At 45.0% G+C, this 17368-nt stretch overlaps 1 protein-coding gene across 6 annotated transcripts in view; it reads right to left on the minus strand.

Moving 5' to 3' along the window:
* LOC142489105 (apoptosis-inducing factor 3-like) overlaps window positions 1-17368 on the minus strand; it is a 126285-nt gene that overhangs the window by 43305 nt on the left and 65612 nt on the right. For all 6 annotated transcript variants that reach the window (XM_075589311.1, XM_075589313.1, XM_075589310.1 and 3 more), the window contains 3 exons: window positions 10888-10979; window positions 5529-5659; window positions 2472-2587 (listed from right to left, as the gene is read on the minus strand). In XM_075589311.1, the coding sequence (XP_075445426.1) occupies window positions 2472-2587; window positions 5529-5659; window positions 10888-10979 (339 nt within the window). The remainder of the gene's footprint in view (window positions 1-2471; window positions 2588-5528; window positions 5660-10887; window positions 10980-17368) is intronic.

Below are 17368 nucleotides of genomic sequence, written 5' to 3' on the forward strand. Positions count from 1 at the left end.
GGGTTCAGTGTATCTCCCACCAGGTATAAGGTGGTGAGAGTTATATGTTTTTAAGTTCAAGTAATGTTCAGTATGGGTAAAAATCCATTTGCATGGGAGACAGAGTGGCTACTCCGCCCTCTAAGCTTCAAAGGCAATCCAGGATATGGAAGTGTTAAACCATTTGTTAGCTTGCTTCGTAGGGGAAGAGAACTTCAATAAGCCATCCTGGCAAGATGTCACCCTGCCCAGACTGAGTGGCACCATGTAAGAGGGTCAGGGTCTGATATGCTAAGCGGCAAAGGGGCAAAGTTCGCACGTGCCCAGAGCAGAATGAGAAGCCCCCTCTGCCAGGTTTGCAAAGTATTGGCAACTCCGTGATATGGGGACGGAAATATTCCCATGGAGAGATAGGCTGCACGGGTTAAGTATAGGAATGTTAACCCTATAAGAATATGTGCAGCCCATCAGGAATGAGAGTCATCATGCTGTAACAGATTCACTGGGCAAACAGGATGAGGGAGCAGGATGCATGATATGTCAAAAACAAACAATAAAACAGAATATAGTGTGATATTGTCTTATTAACCACTAGTTAGATCTATAAAGACTTCAAAAGTTCTACTCACATACGTGTGAGTTAAACGGGCACAGCACACATAAAGATGAAGTGTGCAGGAAACGGGTCTGTTCTGGTATCAGGTTTAACCCTTAGTTGACAAATTGTTCAGGGTGTGCTGGAGTAGAAAACGGGAAACACCATAGCGCAGACTGCATACAATAAATGTAATAATAATGGGAATCTCACAAATTTGCACTCACATGATACAAATTAAAAATAAGCAATAAAAGGGAAGCTTGGGGCGGCGATGTTCTCACCACCTCCCCTCTTCTCAAACGAATCCGCACCGAGTGGACACACTCTCGGTATACCTCCGCCGCTACTCCTGGATTTAACGCGTTTCGATATGCCAGATATCTTCATCAGGAATCCTGACGAAGATATCTGGCATATCGAAAATGCGTTGAATCCAGGACTAGCGGCTGAGGTATACCGAGAGAGGATCCGGATGAGTGGTGTTACGGTTTCCAGCGGCCGCAGTAGGAAGCAGCACCCGCTCATCACGTGTGTCCACTCGTTGCGGATTCGTGAAGAGAGGAGGTGGTGAGAACGTCGCCACCCCAAGCTTCCCTTTTATTGCTTATTTTTATGGGAGTGAGTGCGTTGGAATTGTAAACCAAGCTGTGTGTGTGTTCATTCTGTAAATAAATCACAATTTATTTTATCTCTTGGGAAAAAATGGGGTAGAGGACCCCAATCACCCGGTGCTACAGAGCTTTGTAATAACCCACAATGATGAAAAAATAATAAAAATGTAAGTATCTAACTGCTTATGAACCGGGTCACTTGATGTGAAAAATGCGTGCTTGAGGCTGTATGCATAAATCCCCTAGATGGCACAAGGTGGCAGAGTTATGCAGAGTTATAGGGGGGAGTCGTGAAACCACCCCCCTGACCTCTCCAGTCTCTCTGTACTAAATCATCCTATAATGCCTGGGGCAGCTCTCATGGGGCAGCAATGTTACTCACTGTGAATCCACCGGTTCTGTGTGCTCCAAGCTGATTGTGGTAAGCAGAGGAAGTATGCCTGTTCCGGTGGGGAGAGGCAATTCAGCGGGCACCACGAGGCAGAAGAAAAAGTTGCTGAAGCTGGACTGTGCTGTATGACAATTCTTTAATAAAGCATGATTAAAAAGAGGGGGGACGCATACCCCTGCACCTCTAACGCGTTTCACCCGCAAAATGGTTTTTTTAAAAAGCCCATTTTGCGGGTGAAACGCGTTAGAGGTGCAGGGGTATGCGTCCCCCCTCTTTTTAATCATGCTTTATTAAAGAATTGTCATACAGCACAGTCCAGCTTCAGCAACTTTTTCTTCTGCCTCGTGGTGCCCGCTGAATTGCCTCTCCCCACCGGAACAGGCATACTTCCTCTATTTTATCTCTTGCTTTGCTCAATCAAAGGATCCGGGTATTAAGGTGTTAAAAGTGCTGGTCTCCCGTTACAATATGTATTGAAAAAAATATTAATATTTAAAACCATTAAAAAACAAGTACACATTTCCCTTTGATGTTAAACAATATGTACTCTGCATGTGCGGACGGGGTTATTGTCACTGATATAGTTTATGGACGTCCCCTTAAAGTCTAAAGGACATTAAAGGGAGTGGACAGTGGTAACAGAGACAAGACAAATAAAGTGTCAGGTTATTACCATTAGGATAGACAATTTGCAAACATTGTTAGAATACACATTAAAAATGTATCTAAAAGTACTATTAAAGGTTTGTTTCTTGTTAAAGGCATCAATAACCTTGTTTAAACCACTTAAACGTATCGCAGTCATTCAGTGTGGTCCATTCTGATTCGTAAATAAACACACAGACATCTCGATGCAAATGTGGTCTTAGGACATGAATATATTTTATTTTACCTTCATTGCCACTTCTCCAATCTGCCGTCCCAGCACAGCCTGGAATGGGACTTCAGACCTTCCGATCACAGACACAGAGCTTGCTTTGTCGGACAGAAAAGCTGCGACTTCCATCCCTACACAGAAACACAGGTATGCTGGTCACTGACCGACTACTTGGTGGGAAGAAAGCATGGGTGTGTATGTGAAAGACATGTGTCTCAGAGACCCGTGCAATGCTCTAATTTATCCATTCAGAGCCAAACTTAGCAACTCTCAATGTGTACCCAGAATACTCCTCTGAAAATGTTCCTTAACCCTAACCTGACAGGGGGATGGGCAGCAACTCACTGCAGAGCATGGATGGCTACATCCGGCAGTCAACACGTTAATGTTTCATTGCTTTACGTGTTTACCTGGCTGAGATCTTGCTCATGTTCCTCCCAATAAATAGGTTTTCATGTGGGATAAAAATGCTCGTTGCACAGTGTAATTGAAAACCACTTCTATGAAACTCCCCTTTCCAAGGAAGCTTCTCAGTAGCTTGGAAACTACCAATGGCTATGCCACCTGCTCTGTACAAACACACTGATGTGCACTGCGCAGATACCCAGAATGCACCTACACTTGCTCCTACTGCCTGTTCAAGCCTAGAACCATTTATTTCGTTTGTAATCTTTACAGAAGAAGCATTTCATTCTTCTTCTTCCAATGTTTACTTTCATACGTACCGCGCTGCGGAGTATGGTGATACTTTCCAAATAAATGCTAATAATTATATCGACTTTTTATCCCATGATATCAGGATCCCAAGGTCAGTGTGTTTGTACTGTGAAGAAATACTCTGTGTTTGTTCTGTAAAGTGTTCACATGCATTAATTATTAGTACTACAAAAGAGCAAAGTAACCTCATTTAAACCATTTGACCCATGCCTGGAGACCTCTCTAGCAGAGATGGGGTTACTGGAGTTAGGATTCCAAAAGTGAGGTCTGTTTTAAAGCAGTAATCCCCTAGAAGCCTATACAAGTATAACTCATATAATGTTAGTATCTTGCCCACTTAGCAAATCCTGCTCATTAAAAAATAATGTCAAAAATCTTAGCGTTAAAAATCATGATTTGCGTCATCTCGAGCCTCCGAGGTTACCATGGTAACCTTTAGACTGCGATTACCTCTGGGGAGAGCTCCTAACACTTACATATTTCAAATGCTTCTATCTTCTGAACGGGGCATCAGATGTAAAAAATAAACATTGTTACAAAGGGCAAGAAGAGATTTCACTCCAAAAAATAAAAGTGTGCGTTTGATTTATCAGACTTCAATATAGTTCAGTTTTGACAGCTGAGTCAAAGGATATATTGAGTGTCCATGGAAATCTATAAAAACAGGCTCAAGGCCTACCTGTTTACATGGGCATTTAATTAATAAACCACAACCTGCCCGGTATTTAATAGCTACAGTACTGTCCCATGCTGTATTGTATCTTTTCTTGTGTTTGGTCTCGTTTATAACCTTAAATGTTTTCTTCTTTCTTCCTTTTTGTAATTGAAGGGCTTTAAGTCCCATTGGGAGAAAAGCACACTAAATAAAGTTGTTGTTGTTGTTATTATTATTATTATTAATTATAATAAAATCTTTAGGCAACAGAGTGCATTTGTGAAAATGTAGTTTTTTGCTTCTATTGTTTGCTTTGTTGGTTATGTATTACAACTGCAAAACATAGGCCAAAAACATACTGCATTGGATTTAAATAGTATTTTTTTTATTTTTTTAAATACATGTGGTGCTATTTCTTTGCTCCAGATTTGTTACCAGGAAACCAGGTATGTAGGCTTGTTTTAGCATTGCTAAATGAAGCACTCTGGTTACTTTCATAACCATGATTTACAATAGGGCTGCCTCACCTCCTAAGGCCACGATTATAGTGGCGCTGTGTGGGCGCGCCTAAGGAACAAATGTACTGTATGTACCCTCATGATGCCGCCCATAGAGCGAGCGACCACGCGCGCGATTCAGGAGAAGACAAGAATTTAGTCTTTGCCGCGCAATGGCCGAGTCACGTGTGCGGTTCAGCCAATGAAGGTGAACCGCTCACATGATGTCACGGCCACGCCTCCGCCACCCCGTCGCCTCGGAACCTCAGTGCAGATTTCGCGCGAGCGGCAGGTGCGCGTTACGTTAGGCGCTCCATCGCGCGTGCCGCCACTATAAGAAGTCATCAGTCCCCGTTATGGGGCTGTTTTTAACATAGTGTCTTTCCCAGGTATTCATTAGTGCAGACATATATATAAAAACAGTGTAGCAGCTAGGGTATCATCTCATTTATTGAGTGTTGCAACGACTATTTACAAGTAGGCTTAGATTATTCCCTGCTGCTGTGTGAGTTAATGCATTTTTTTGCACTAGTGATTGCAAGTAGTGAGCTCTTTTGGGCTCATCTTGACTGGTTGCACCCTCTTGAGCCTCCAGTACTCCAGTAACATTAATAACTGGAGTATTTATATATTCCTTGGAGAGCCAAAGGGTGTATGTATTTACCTTATTTAATCTATTTTCATTATACCATCTTTTTCGGTAATATATGTTTTAAGTACTGCATATTAAAAGTTACATTTTACTCCTAGGAGTGTGCATATAAGTGAATTTTCTTCAGGGATACAAACACATTGTATCTCTTATTTTCTCTGATTCACTTCAATTCACAGTTGCACCTACCTGCAATGATAATTATCGATTAAAGATATTATTATTATTTTTCATAATTACAATTAGTATGATTTAGTTGATCATTCCCTAATCCCTGTCCTTTCCTTAAACAATGAACAGCAACATTGTTAACTACCTCCCTCTTCCACTATTCTCCTTCCCTCGCTCTGTTTTGAACTTATTTCTGGCCCTTTATTGTACATTTTTGTACCAACCGGTTTCCACTCCTGTGTATTATGACTCATCGGCAATGTCAGAGCCACATTAATTCCAGTTGGGGGGCAGCTCTTTTGTACAATAATATTGGTCTGCTAAAGATCCCAGCTTTCGGCTTTCCTGACAAAGAGCTATTCGCAGTTCTGCTTACTGACCTATGAACGAAGTGCCCATGATCACCACACTCCTGCCCACGGCTGCTTCGCTGATGGCGTTGGCATCTTCTGGAGTACGCAACAGGAAAACGTTCTTTAGGGTGGCGCCAGGGCACTGAGGCGCTCTAGGTCTAAACGGTGCAAAGGAGTAAGGTAATGGCTGACATGGAGGTGACTCATGCAAAGCCTGGGTAGAGATACCACACCAAACACTTAAACGTAATGCATGAAGAAGACCTGAGGATTATTTGCACCAAGGGAAAAGGGCATACTCAGGCTTCCTTGTTAAAGGAACACTCCTGGTACAGTATGTGCTTTTTGTTATTGTACTTTTTTTTTTACATAGGTTTGAAGCAGGAGGTTTCCGGAGCTGAACTGCGTTAATTTCAGCTCCAGGGACCCCCTGCTTCCTGAGATACTTACGTCGTAGGTGCTGCCGGTATCTCTACATCACGTGGGCCAACAGGATCCTACAAGAGATCATGTTGCGGCTTCCTATTGGCCAGCAGGACGCGGGACTTTTAAACTGCCATATGATGAACCCAGCCAGGGCTCCTACCGGCAGCACCTATAGAGATAATTAGCTCTGGAAGCAGGGGGTCCCCGGAGCTGAAATCAATGCGGTTCAGTTCCGGAGACCCCCTGCCTCAAACTTATTTTTTTTTTAAAAAGTAGTGTCGCCAGGAGTGCCTCTTTAAAAGGGACAACTTAAAAGTTCATTAGTACTCCCCCGTTGAATATGGAGATGTGTCACTGTATATTTATACTCAGGGAGTCATTCAATCTTCCCCCACGCGGAAAACCGCTATTCAAGTCGATGAGGGTTTTCATTCACCGATGCGCATATTGAATTAGCCTCTAAGGGAGAGTTACGCAAAGCTCAGGGCTCATAGTGGGACGTTACCTAAAACAGTAGCGGACATTATTTTCCCTTAGGTTAAGGCATATCAAGAAAGCGAATTAAACGTAAAAACAATGGCCGCTGTATATCTCATTAGCATAGGTTTAACGTTGTGTTATTGTAGTGTAACATCGCGTTAACTTAAGTACATCTTGGCCTTACTCCTACCCAGAGCCAAAAAAGTGCATAAACGCTTCGTCCCCCACAAACGTTCATTTCCGGGTGTGGATGGGAGTAACGCCAAGTATAGGTATGACTTAACAAAAGGAACATTAAGTTCATGTGTTAACCGCAACTGATTGTGGTGGACTGATATTAGCGAGGAGCAGCTAAGTGAGTAAAGACACTGGGGCCTAGTCACAAAGCAGTGATAAGTGGTTTAGTGGGCGATAAATACCTTTATAGCGTAATACTGCCTGCTCTGCTATTCACAAAGCAGTGATAAAAGTGCAGTATCGCGCTATAATGGCTTTTTATCGTCCCTAAACAGTCAGACAAAAAAGTTGTCCGATAGGCCAAAAAATGGCAAACCCGCCCGTTTTTTTGCCAGTAACTGCTATTCACAAAGCAGTGATAAGTTTATCGTCGTATAAAATCTCGCCATCTTTTTTCACCAGCTAAAGGCTGGCACAAAAGAAATTGTGACATGCATAACAGCATTATTTATTTTTTCCAGCACAGTATTGATACCAGACGCCGGCGGGGGCCTCTGGGTGGTCCCTGCGGGGGCCTCCAGGTGGTCCCCGCAGGTGTCCGGGGGCCTCACGGCTGTCCTTGGCTGGTCCCTGTAGGAACTACCCGAGGACCCCCAGACACCCGTGGGGTCCACCCGAGGACCCCCAGACACCTGGCGGGGGCCTCCGGGTGTTCCCCGTGGGTTTCCAGGGATCCCCGCTGACCTGCGTACAATCCTGTACGAAAAAAGTTCAATGATATAAATACACCCCCTTCGCCCCCCCCTCCCGCTCTTCCCAATGCATACTGTACAGTACAGAAATGGTCAAAATTACTATTATCCACATATGGATAATAGTGCATTTGACCATTTAAAATAGAACATAAATCAGCAGCATAAAGTAAATAAAACTTGCACTTCCCCCTGCCACGATGAAGGCTAGTAACCGCTATAGTCATTAAGGGGTTCACCCACCCTCCCCCGCTACCCACCCAGGAAGCCTAATCACCCTACACGGGGACACCACCCCTGCTACCCATTGATTGGCACAGTGTTAAAGCATGCCCATATAATATGGGCATGCTTTAGCACTATAGCAATAAATGGGGAAGCAAATAAAAAACAGGCCCAAAATAAAACACATTACATAGAACAATAAAACCATTTGAAATGCCAATAAACCAAATGATTGGCACAGTGTTAAAGCATGCCCATATAATAATAATAATAATCCATTTTGCAGGCACAAGTCCCCGCCCTGTGGAGCTTGCAATCTATGTTTTTGGTGCCTACGGCACAGGGAGATAAAGTGACTTGCCCAAGGTCACAGGAAGCCAACACCGGGAATTGAAACTCAGTGATAGCCAGTGTCTTTACTCACTGAGCCACTCCTTCTATGGGTATAATTTAACACTATCAAAGTCAATGTATCACAGTCAATGGTCAACCTAAAAAAAAAAAAAAAAAAAACTACCACCAACAATATCCAATTCAATCAAAACAATCACCAAATAAATAACAATAAAAATGTAAACAAAAACAAATACCAGAAATCAACAAAGCAAAAACCAAATAAACACCAAAATTAAAAATCCAAACTCCAAAAAAAAACAACCATCAATTAATAAAAGAAAACTCCAAATAAAACTACAAATAAACACCATTATTAAAAAAGCAAACAACAGAAAAGTAACAGAAATAAACAATTGAAAACTGTAACGGAGTGCTCACCACAAACAAGGCGTGACTGCGAGGCCGAGGTGGAGACTTGATATTACACCAACCCAAAGCCACGTGGGCGCGTCTGGAGTGTAGATTGGTCGAGGTAGCCGGGTCGGGGTAGGAGAGGTCTGGAAGGTCAGTAATACTTGCCGAGGTCAGTGTTGGAGAGTAGAGGATCGTAGGAGGTACTTAGCCATGGTCTGGATTGGAGAGAGGCGGATTGTCGTGGTACTTTGCTGAGGTTAGTATTGGAGAGGAGCGGATCGTCGAGAAGCTAGCCGGGGTCGGGATGGAGAGGTGCGGATGGTTGTACATAGCCGAGGTCAGGAGAACAGAATAGGGGAGTCCGGAGGAAAAGCAAGGTCAGGAGCAAGGATCTGGAAGCAGCATCTCCATGCAGCTCTTACAGGCTGCATTTTTTCTATCAGTTATCGTGCTATAGGATTTATAGCGCCATAGCACTAATACAAAAAACAGGTCAGACGATGCATTGTTTTTATTGGCCTTAAAAAAAATGGCCTTCATTTCTTAGTGAATCCTGTTTTTGGCTTCATGTCTTACAGCGTGATAAATAAATGCATAGGGGCCCATACTATAAGCGTTCATTAAAAAAGTCCCCGGGCCATGTAAATCGCCTGTTTTTTGAGTGTTGCTATCACGGTATTCAGAAAGCCTCAATTAACTGTGATAGCAAAATTCCCAAAACGGGCGAGTAGCTGGCAACATGAAGATCGCCTCCCTGAGAAGGGCTCAGGGGTGATTTTTTTATGACGGCTGAAATTTTTAGCGATTCATGCTTTTATCGCTCCCACTTATCGAGGCTTACTAAATAACAGTAGGCATTTTGTCCGATAAGTGCTCGATACCTGGCTTATCGACGCTTATAGCATAGGCCCCATAGTCGGGCGAAAATGCACTGATTTTATCACTGTTTAGTGAATAGGCCCCACTGACTCTGTAAACGACAACACTGAGTTTGAAGCAGGGGAGCCTGGATCAATTCCCGGTGTCGGCTCCTTGTGACCTTGGGCAAGTCCCTTTATCTCCCTGTGCTTCAGGCACCAAAAACATACATTGTAAGCTCATCAAGGCAGGGACCTGTACCTGCAAAACTCCTATGTGCTTTGTACCGCACATTATACTGTAATGGTGCAGCGCTTTGATTCCCATTGAGAGAAAAGCGCTATATGAAATAAAGTTGTTATTATTATTAGGGGAAAAGTCTGCTGCATCTTATTATCTCTAGCAGCCGTTGTATTTCACGCAAAATTCATTCCTAGAGGAAAAACAGGACTTTAACAGTACATTTTTATACTTTCAAGATATGCGGCAAGGTAGAACAGAATGTTAATTTAGGCTAATGTCATGTTTAGTCACTTAACAGCGCTTAACAGGTCAATCTGACCCCAAGTGTCTATTTAAACCACCAAACCCCCAAAACTTCTCTCTTAAAGAAAACTGAATCTCGATCAAGCAATGATTCTTTAACCCACCATCTACCACAAGGGTCAGTAGACCATTCAGTAGCAAAACATGAGGTGTATATACACTATAGCAAATATTTTTGTTTTCTGTGTAGACAACTACCTATAGAATATAGGTGGTGCTAAGACCAAACTATTATCAAAATCACGAACAGTCGTAATTATCCATGTGCGTAACGCATATCCACAAAGCTAATTACTGTATGTGCAAAGACAACAGCCAGTGTACTGTATATCTCACTAGCATAGGCTTAACGCCATGTTAAGTAAGCACTGCCTTGTGTGAACTTCAAATAAAATGGGGGTACGCATGTCTAATCTAAAATGGTGGAGTTACTCCAATCCATCGCTTTGATAAAGCGCAAGTTAGCGTGAAACGCGTAAGAGTTTGTTCTGCTCTGGTTTTTTTAAACTGTTGCCACAATGATTGGGCATGAAACTTTTTTCAATCGAGCGATCCAGTTGCCATCGTTTCTTTGCTGTGCACCGCCTCATCCCTCCCCCGTGGGAGGACTTCCTGTACCCCCATCCAGACCCTGAAATGTGGGTGTTGCGAGAGAGGTAGGGACTCCAATTAACTTGAGTTCCAAGTATACCGTCCCAAACACACCTTTATATAGTAGGTGGGAGAGGGACCTGTGCACATAAAGGAACACACCTGTGATACTTGCAAAATATGCACATTTTAATCATTTAAATATACTTTGCATTTCCAAATGAGCATATTTAATAGTAAAATGGGGCGCTCCCTCCTGTGCTTTTTTCCCCCCTCCTGCAAAACTCCCATTTCAGGGTCTCCATGGGAATAAAACCATCTTTAAGTATGACAACTAATTTCTTGTTAAAGCCCTAAGTTAACTTTAACAGACCTCTGCAGATCTGCGTTGTTAGGGAGGGGGGGTTGGGGGCGGTTTTTTTGTAACTCATTCGTACTAACGTCCGTAGTAGTGAGCGCAATCCCCTTTCCGGACTGAAATGTGGCAACCTGAGGTTGGGGAGCTTTGAAGATGCTCGGTAAGGCCATATCGGACCTCTGTAGATCTGCTCCTTTGAGTGAAGCTGGTAAGTGGGTTTTACCTGCTTCCTGTAGCAACTAGAAGTTGGCTGTATTGAAGTAATGACCCGTCTTTGAACTGGATCTTAGCGCCATCTGCGTTGACAGACACCACCTGCACGTCACAGTAAAATGAGGGCATGCAGTGTAGAGATCAGCAGTTTCACATACTTCAATTTAAGATTCAATATAATGGTTCTGCCTCAATACAAACGATTGAACCATTTCCTCCAGCTTTTGAAGCTTAGATTGCAATAAGCGTTGGCAAAACAATGTATTTTTAGTAACATTTAACAGTGTTCATTAAACTCGTTCAAGCTTTATGTAAGTGAGATAGGCCTTTATGTAAGACAAGGGCGGGCAATTTCCGTCCTCAAGGGCCACCAACAGGTCATCTTTTCAGGATATCCCTGCTTCAGCACAGCTCAATCAGTGGCTCAGTCAAAGACTGAACATCCTGTGCTGAAGCAGGGATATCCCGAAAACCTGACCAGTCGGTGACCCTTGAGAATTGGAGTTGCCCGTCCTTTATGTAGGCGGCCCCTGTGGGCAGCGACGGATTTGAAGACACTTGGCTGTGGCGGCCGTCTCCTTGCTACGGCCCACCTTCTCCTTCCGAATCGCACCGTCAAATGACGTCATTTGCCGTCGCGCCGTCACGTTGCCATGGCAATGAGACGCCATGTGACGTCACGTGGGTGACGTCCGCGGCGTCACGTGACGCTGCCATTCGGAAGGAGAAGAAGGGTGGCAGCAAGGAGGCGGCTGCCAAAGCTAAGTGCCTTCCGATCAAGCCCGATAGGCTGGAGTGGGCAGCATCTCTATACGGGGGCGGGCCTTTTTGCCGCCCCCACCGGGGTCTAATGGGAAATCCGCTGCTGCCTGTGGGTATTCTGAGCTTGGCTGTAATGGGAACCACTAAAATACTTGACATATTAAAGAAACATTGTTTATGACAAAATACATAAATTAACTCTTGTAAGCTACTTAGGTCATCTGTTTGGCCTCATAATTACTTTACAAAGATGAAAAAAGCACTCTCTAGATTTGAGGATTTATAGTTTTATCTCTAAAAGAAATTAGGTCAAGACTTTAAAAACTCGCGAACGGAGGCGCATGCGCAACGGCAAGGAGCATGGCTGCTTAAGATAAGTGCTCCGTGCCTCGCTAGAAGATATTGATAGCTGAAACCTACCGAAACTCATTAAAATTGCCCACACAACACATCAGAGGACATATAAAGCCCCACTGTACCCCGCAATGTCTCGAAAAACCCCCAAAACAAGCAAAAAAAAGGTGCTGCCAGAATACTTTAGCCGCGCTTGACCCGGCGGTGCAGGAGGAGAAATGGCGCCACATTCAAACGCCGGCTCGGAAACGGAGCCAGAAGGAGAAGGAGAGGATAACCCTGCACCGAGGCCGTTGAGACAAGGCGACCTGGACAAATTATATGACAACCTTAAAGCACTGCTACAAGCCGAGCTTAAGGACATTAAGAGAGAGGTTACCGGGCTGGGGGAGAGGACAAATGTCCTAGAAACGAAAATGGACCAGACAATCAGATCCATAAAGAGACAGGACCGCAAATACAGCAATCTCCAGGAGCAAATAAACGAACTGCGGGACCGCCAGGAGGATGCAGAAAACAGGGACAGACGGAATAACCTTCGGGTGAGGGGGGTCCCTGAAACAATCCTGGACTGTGAGGAATTCATCATGAAATGGCTGGAGTCTCTGATGCCTGACACCCCTAAAGAACTCTTAGCCCTCGACAGGTGCCACAGAGCCCTGAGATCGAAGCCTCTAATGCACGAGCAGCCAAGGGACATTGTGCTCAGAATGCATTATTACCGCTCAAAGGAAGCAGTGCTGCACAAAACAAGACCCCTGCCGATCGTTGAATTTGAGGACGTGCGTATGTCTGTCTACCAGGATCTATCCCCAGAGACACTTGCCCGCCGTAGAGCCCTGCTACCGTTCACAAGGACCCTAAGAGATAAGGGGGTGAGATACAGATGGATCTACCCCTTTGGCCTCCAAGTAACAAGAGGCGGCAAGACGAGCACCCTGCGAGGACCGGACGAGGGGCCAGCCTTCCTCCACAAGCTAGGCCTAGGGGAGGCCCCGGCAGCGGACGCCCCCAACAATGCCCTCCCAGAACCGATATGGGACCAACAAGCTAGATCCCCGAGAGAGCAGAGGGGTGCAGTATCAACATAATGGTCCCAGAAAAGTAATAAACAGATTCAGTTTAATGTTCAAAGTTGGTGAAGTTCCATCACCTAAGATGTTTGAGTTACGGTCTACTTGGCTTACGTTGATTACACCACCCAAGAAAAGAAGAGAAAAAGTAACGCACCCCTGAGGGAAAGAATGGAGATCCCCGACACTCCATCAACGGCGGTCCGGTGTCCAGGCAGCCGCAACGCACTAGAACTCCTGTTGGGGAAAACAAAAAACAAAATGCGGCCTACCTGGCAGATAATGGAGGCCCCAGACACAAGATGGCGAAGCAGACCCAGAAGGCGGGAATCCATCCTGGAACGCAGAAGCCGGAAGAGAGTGGTGAGCGGGAAACAGGAGCAGAGGCGCGCACCTCCGCACTGATCGAAGACGACTTCCAAAATGGCCGCCCCCAGATACGCGTCACAGAGGTGGACCGGAAGGTGAGACGCCATCTTGGAGGGGGCATGAGACGGGCCCTCACTCGTGCAGCCAGATGACGCTAACACCAAAGGCTGAGGACCGCAGAAGGACCCCAAAGCTGGCCAGAAGCTGCCGATCGACCCGCGCAGGCCTAAAGTGGCCACCTCACCGGCCCGCCGCGGGCAATTTGAAATCTGAAGCGAAACTGCGCTGATAGACGGCGGGGAAGAGGAAAAAGCGGTAGGATAGCGCCGCAGCGGCGATCCTAGAGAGCGAGCAAGGGCAGGGTAAGTAGTAAAGAGGGAGCTAGGACAGAGGGGGAAAGCAAGTGAAGGCAAGGAAATAAGGCGATAAGGAGACATCTTAGGAGATAAGTACATAAGAAGGAGTAGGGAAGTAGACTTAAATTAAGAGGAGTATGAGGGGAAGCCAGCAAGTAAGGTAAAGGAGAAGATGAGCAAGGAGGACACCAGAAAGATATAGAAAGATGCAAGAGGGAAAGGAGGAGTGGTGACTGGAAATAGAGGGTAGGGGGACGTGACGTCAGATGAGAGGAGCAAAGTAGCAAGTGAAATAGGGTCGGATCAGAAGGTTGAGGAAGACAGGGGGAGGGAGAGGAACAAGAAAGCGAGTAGTAAGAAGATATACGGTTTAGATTGACAGCAGGGGCCAAGAGGGAAGATTGAGAGCAAAAAGAAGGAGCAAAGAAACGTAGGTAATCATAAAGATTCGCAGGCTGTTGAGGACAAGACGCAGAGGGCACAATTGGACATACTAAAGGGGTGTACAAAGCCAGGGCGGATGCTAGTTTTACAGAATGGAGGATAGGTTTCAATAATCCGAGTTTAGGGAGAACGAGGCAGGAAAGGGAGAGAGAGTGACCTGCTTCTAAACTCCGCATGAGCCAGGCACTAGGGGGGAAGAGGGAGGACCTCCTGGACCCTAGTGAAGTCCTCGGGGACTGGGCGCGGGGGGTGAATAAACCTCATCCCACGTTTCCTCCGGACATTTGGAGAGGAACCCAGTTTCCCAAGGGCGATGATCTCGTCAAGGATGCGGCGGTGCCGAGACGACGAGAATGTTACTGTTTGTTGTCTTGTTTAAATGTTTATGTGTCCCCCCACGTGTTCCCTTTTGTGTGCTCCCCTTTGTGTTTCCCTGTAGGTGGCGTACTGAGTCATCACAACTCGAGAAGGAGAGAAAGTCGGAAATCCGGTCCAGGGACTTCTACTCGGAGCAGAACTCAGCAGCACAGTCTTCATATAATCGCAAATGAGTAAGGAACTCAGGCTTGTATCACATAACATTAAGGGGTTTAACAGCCCGGCCAAGCGACGTATCGCCTTCCGGGATTATAAACGCAAAGGAGCAGAAATCCTATTTCTGCAAGAAACACACTTTTCCCAAGGTAACTACCCCACATTTTTAGATAGGGACTACCCGACACACTTTTTGTCTTCCGCAAAAGTGAAAAAAAAGGGGGTGGCCATACTAATTCATAGAAGAATACCATTCGTACTTGATAGGTCCTTCAAAGATACAGAAGGAAGATTCCTCATAGTTAGAGGGACAATCCAAGGGTTCCCAATTACTTTAGCAACAATATATGCCCCTAACGAGACAGCCCCAGGCTTTTTCTCTACCTTCTTTGGAAAACTTAATAGAGTGGCCAGAGGCAATATCATTGTCGCCGGGGACCTGAACAGGGCGCTACGAGAGGACCTTGACAGATGCACATCCACTAACATTACACACAGATCCGACTTACTAACAATTAAACAAGGCCTACGCGACTGCCAGCTACTCGACATCTGGAGGGAACAACACCAGAGACAGAAAGAATACACCTTCTACTCACACCCACATGACACATATAGTAGGATAGATTACTTCCTTGTATCAAATAGAATGGTCCCTGGGGTCTCTCACACTGAGATCCATGATATTTCATGGTCTGACCATGCATCTATTGAGCTGCGATGCACACTAATCCCACTAGACAGACCTAGAGCGAACTGGAAACTAAACGAAATTCTGCTGAAAATCCCAGCCCTACAGCTAGAAATCGGGGAAAAGATTACACAATACTTCAAAGAAAACGAGGGGAGTGTTGCGACACATTCCACGCTGTGGGAGGCCCATAAGGCTACCCTCAGGGGGGTCATAATGAATCTGGCCGCTAAACGGAAAAGAGAGCGGGAGGGAAAAATCTCTAAGTTAGAGGAAAAGTTAGCGGAACTCTCCTCCCTACACAAAAAGAACAAAAATGCCCACACGCTGACTCAAATACTATCCACAAAAACGAGTCTTAACCTCCTCCTCTCCGCCCAGGCTGAAAAGGAATTGACATGGTCCAAGCGGAAATTTTTTGAAAAGGCCAACAAGCCTGACACACTACTTGCCAACAAGCTAAAAAATAAGCTTCCAAACTATCACATTCACGCGATTCGAAACCAAGGTGGGGACCTTACCTCCATCCCAGCGAACATTGCAGGGGAATTTAAAAAGTATTATGAAGTACTATACAATGGAGATAAGGTAACCCATAACTCAAAAACAAAGGAAGACTTACGGTCCTTCCTAAAAGAGGCACATTTACCCATCCTGAAGAGATGTGAAAGGGAAGCACTCCAGTCGGATTTCACGATGGAGGAACTCTCTGGGGTCATTAAAGCGCTAAAACCGGCTAAAGCCCCAGGGCCAGATGGCTTTTCAAACTTATATTATAAGAAATACTTAAAACTTCTTGCCCCCCACATGTTGAAATTATTTAACGAAATCTTAGCAGGGGCCTCATTCCCAGCACAAATGCTCCAAGCCTCAATCTCAGTGATCCACAAACCCGGAAAGGACCCGGCAGACTGCAAGAGCTACCGGCCCATTTCACTGATTAACTCGGACCTTAAAATATACTCTAAACTCATAGCCAACAGGGTGGGTAGCGTCCTTCCCGGGTTGATACATACGGATCAAGTAGGGTTTATCGGAGGTAGACAAGCGGCAGATAACACCAGGAGAATTATAGACTTGATTGATCTGGCTCAAAAAGAAAAAATACAATCCATGGTGTTAAGTCTGGACGCTGAGAAAGCCTTCGATAGAATAGATTGGCCCTACCTTTCGGAAACGTTGAGAGCATTTGGCTTCGAGGGACGCCTCCTGCAGGCCATCCTGGCACTGTATAAAAACCCAACAGCAAGAGTGAGATATCAAGGCTTCCCCTCAGAACAGTTTGAAATCAAAAGCGGAACACGCCAAGGATGCCCGCTGTCGCCGTTACTGTTCGCCTTATGCATAGAGCCTTTGGCGGCACACATCAGACTTAACCCAGATATCTCGGGGATCCCATTAGGAGACCAAATGCACAAAGCCGCGCTATATGCGGACGATGTCATTCTCACAATAACCAAACCTCTCACATCTCTCCCAAATATATTCAACATTCTGGGCAAATTTAACCACATTTCGGGATTTAAGATCAATCAGTCTAAATCAGAAGCCCTCAATATTAATTTACCAAAAGAAGTTGAAAAACTGATTGACCTCAATTTTCAGTTTAAATGGCAACCCTCTGCGATCAAATATTTAGGGGTGTATCTCACAAGGGAATATAAAACTTTGTATAAAGCAAATTTCCCCAAGATCATAAAGACACTGGGGGAGGATCTCTGAACCTGGATGAGGGGAAATATCTCTTGGATTGGGAGGATACATAGCGTGAAAATGAATCTCCTCCCAAAGATGCTATATCTTTTCCAGAGCCTCCCTATCCCATTAGTACAGGCAGACATCCTCTCCCTACAGTCAAAAATTATGAAATTTATTTGGAATGGGAAAAACCCACGAATTACTAAAGGG

The sequence above is a fragment of the Ascaphus truei genome, chromosome 3 (genome assembly GCF_040206685.1).
Source record: "Ascaphus truei isolate aAscTru1 chromosome 3, aAscTru1.hap1, whole genome shotgun sequence".
NCBI lineage: Eukaryota > Metazoa > Chordata > Amphibia > Anura > Ascaphidae > Ascaphus > Ascaphus truei.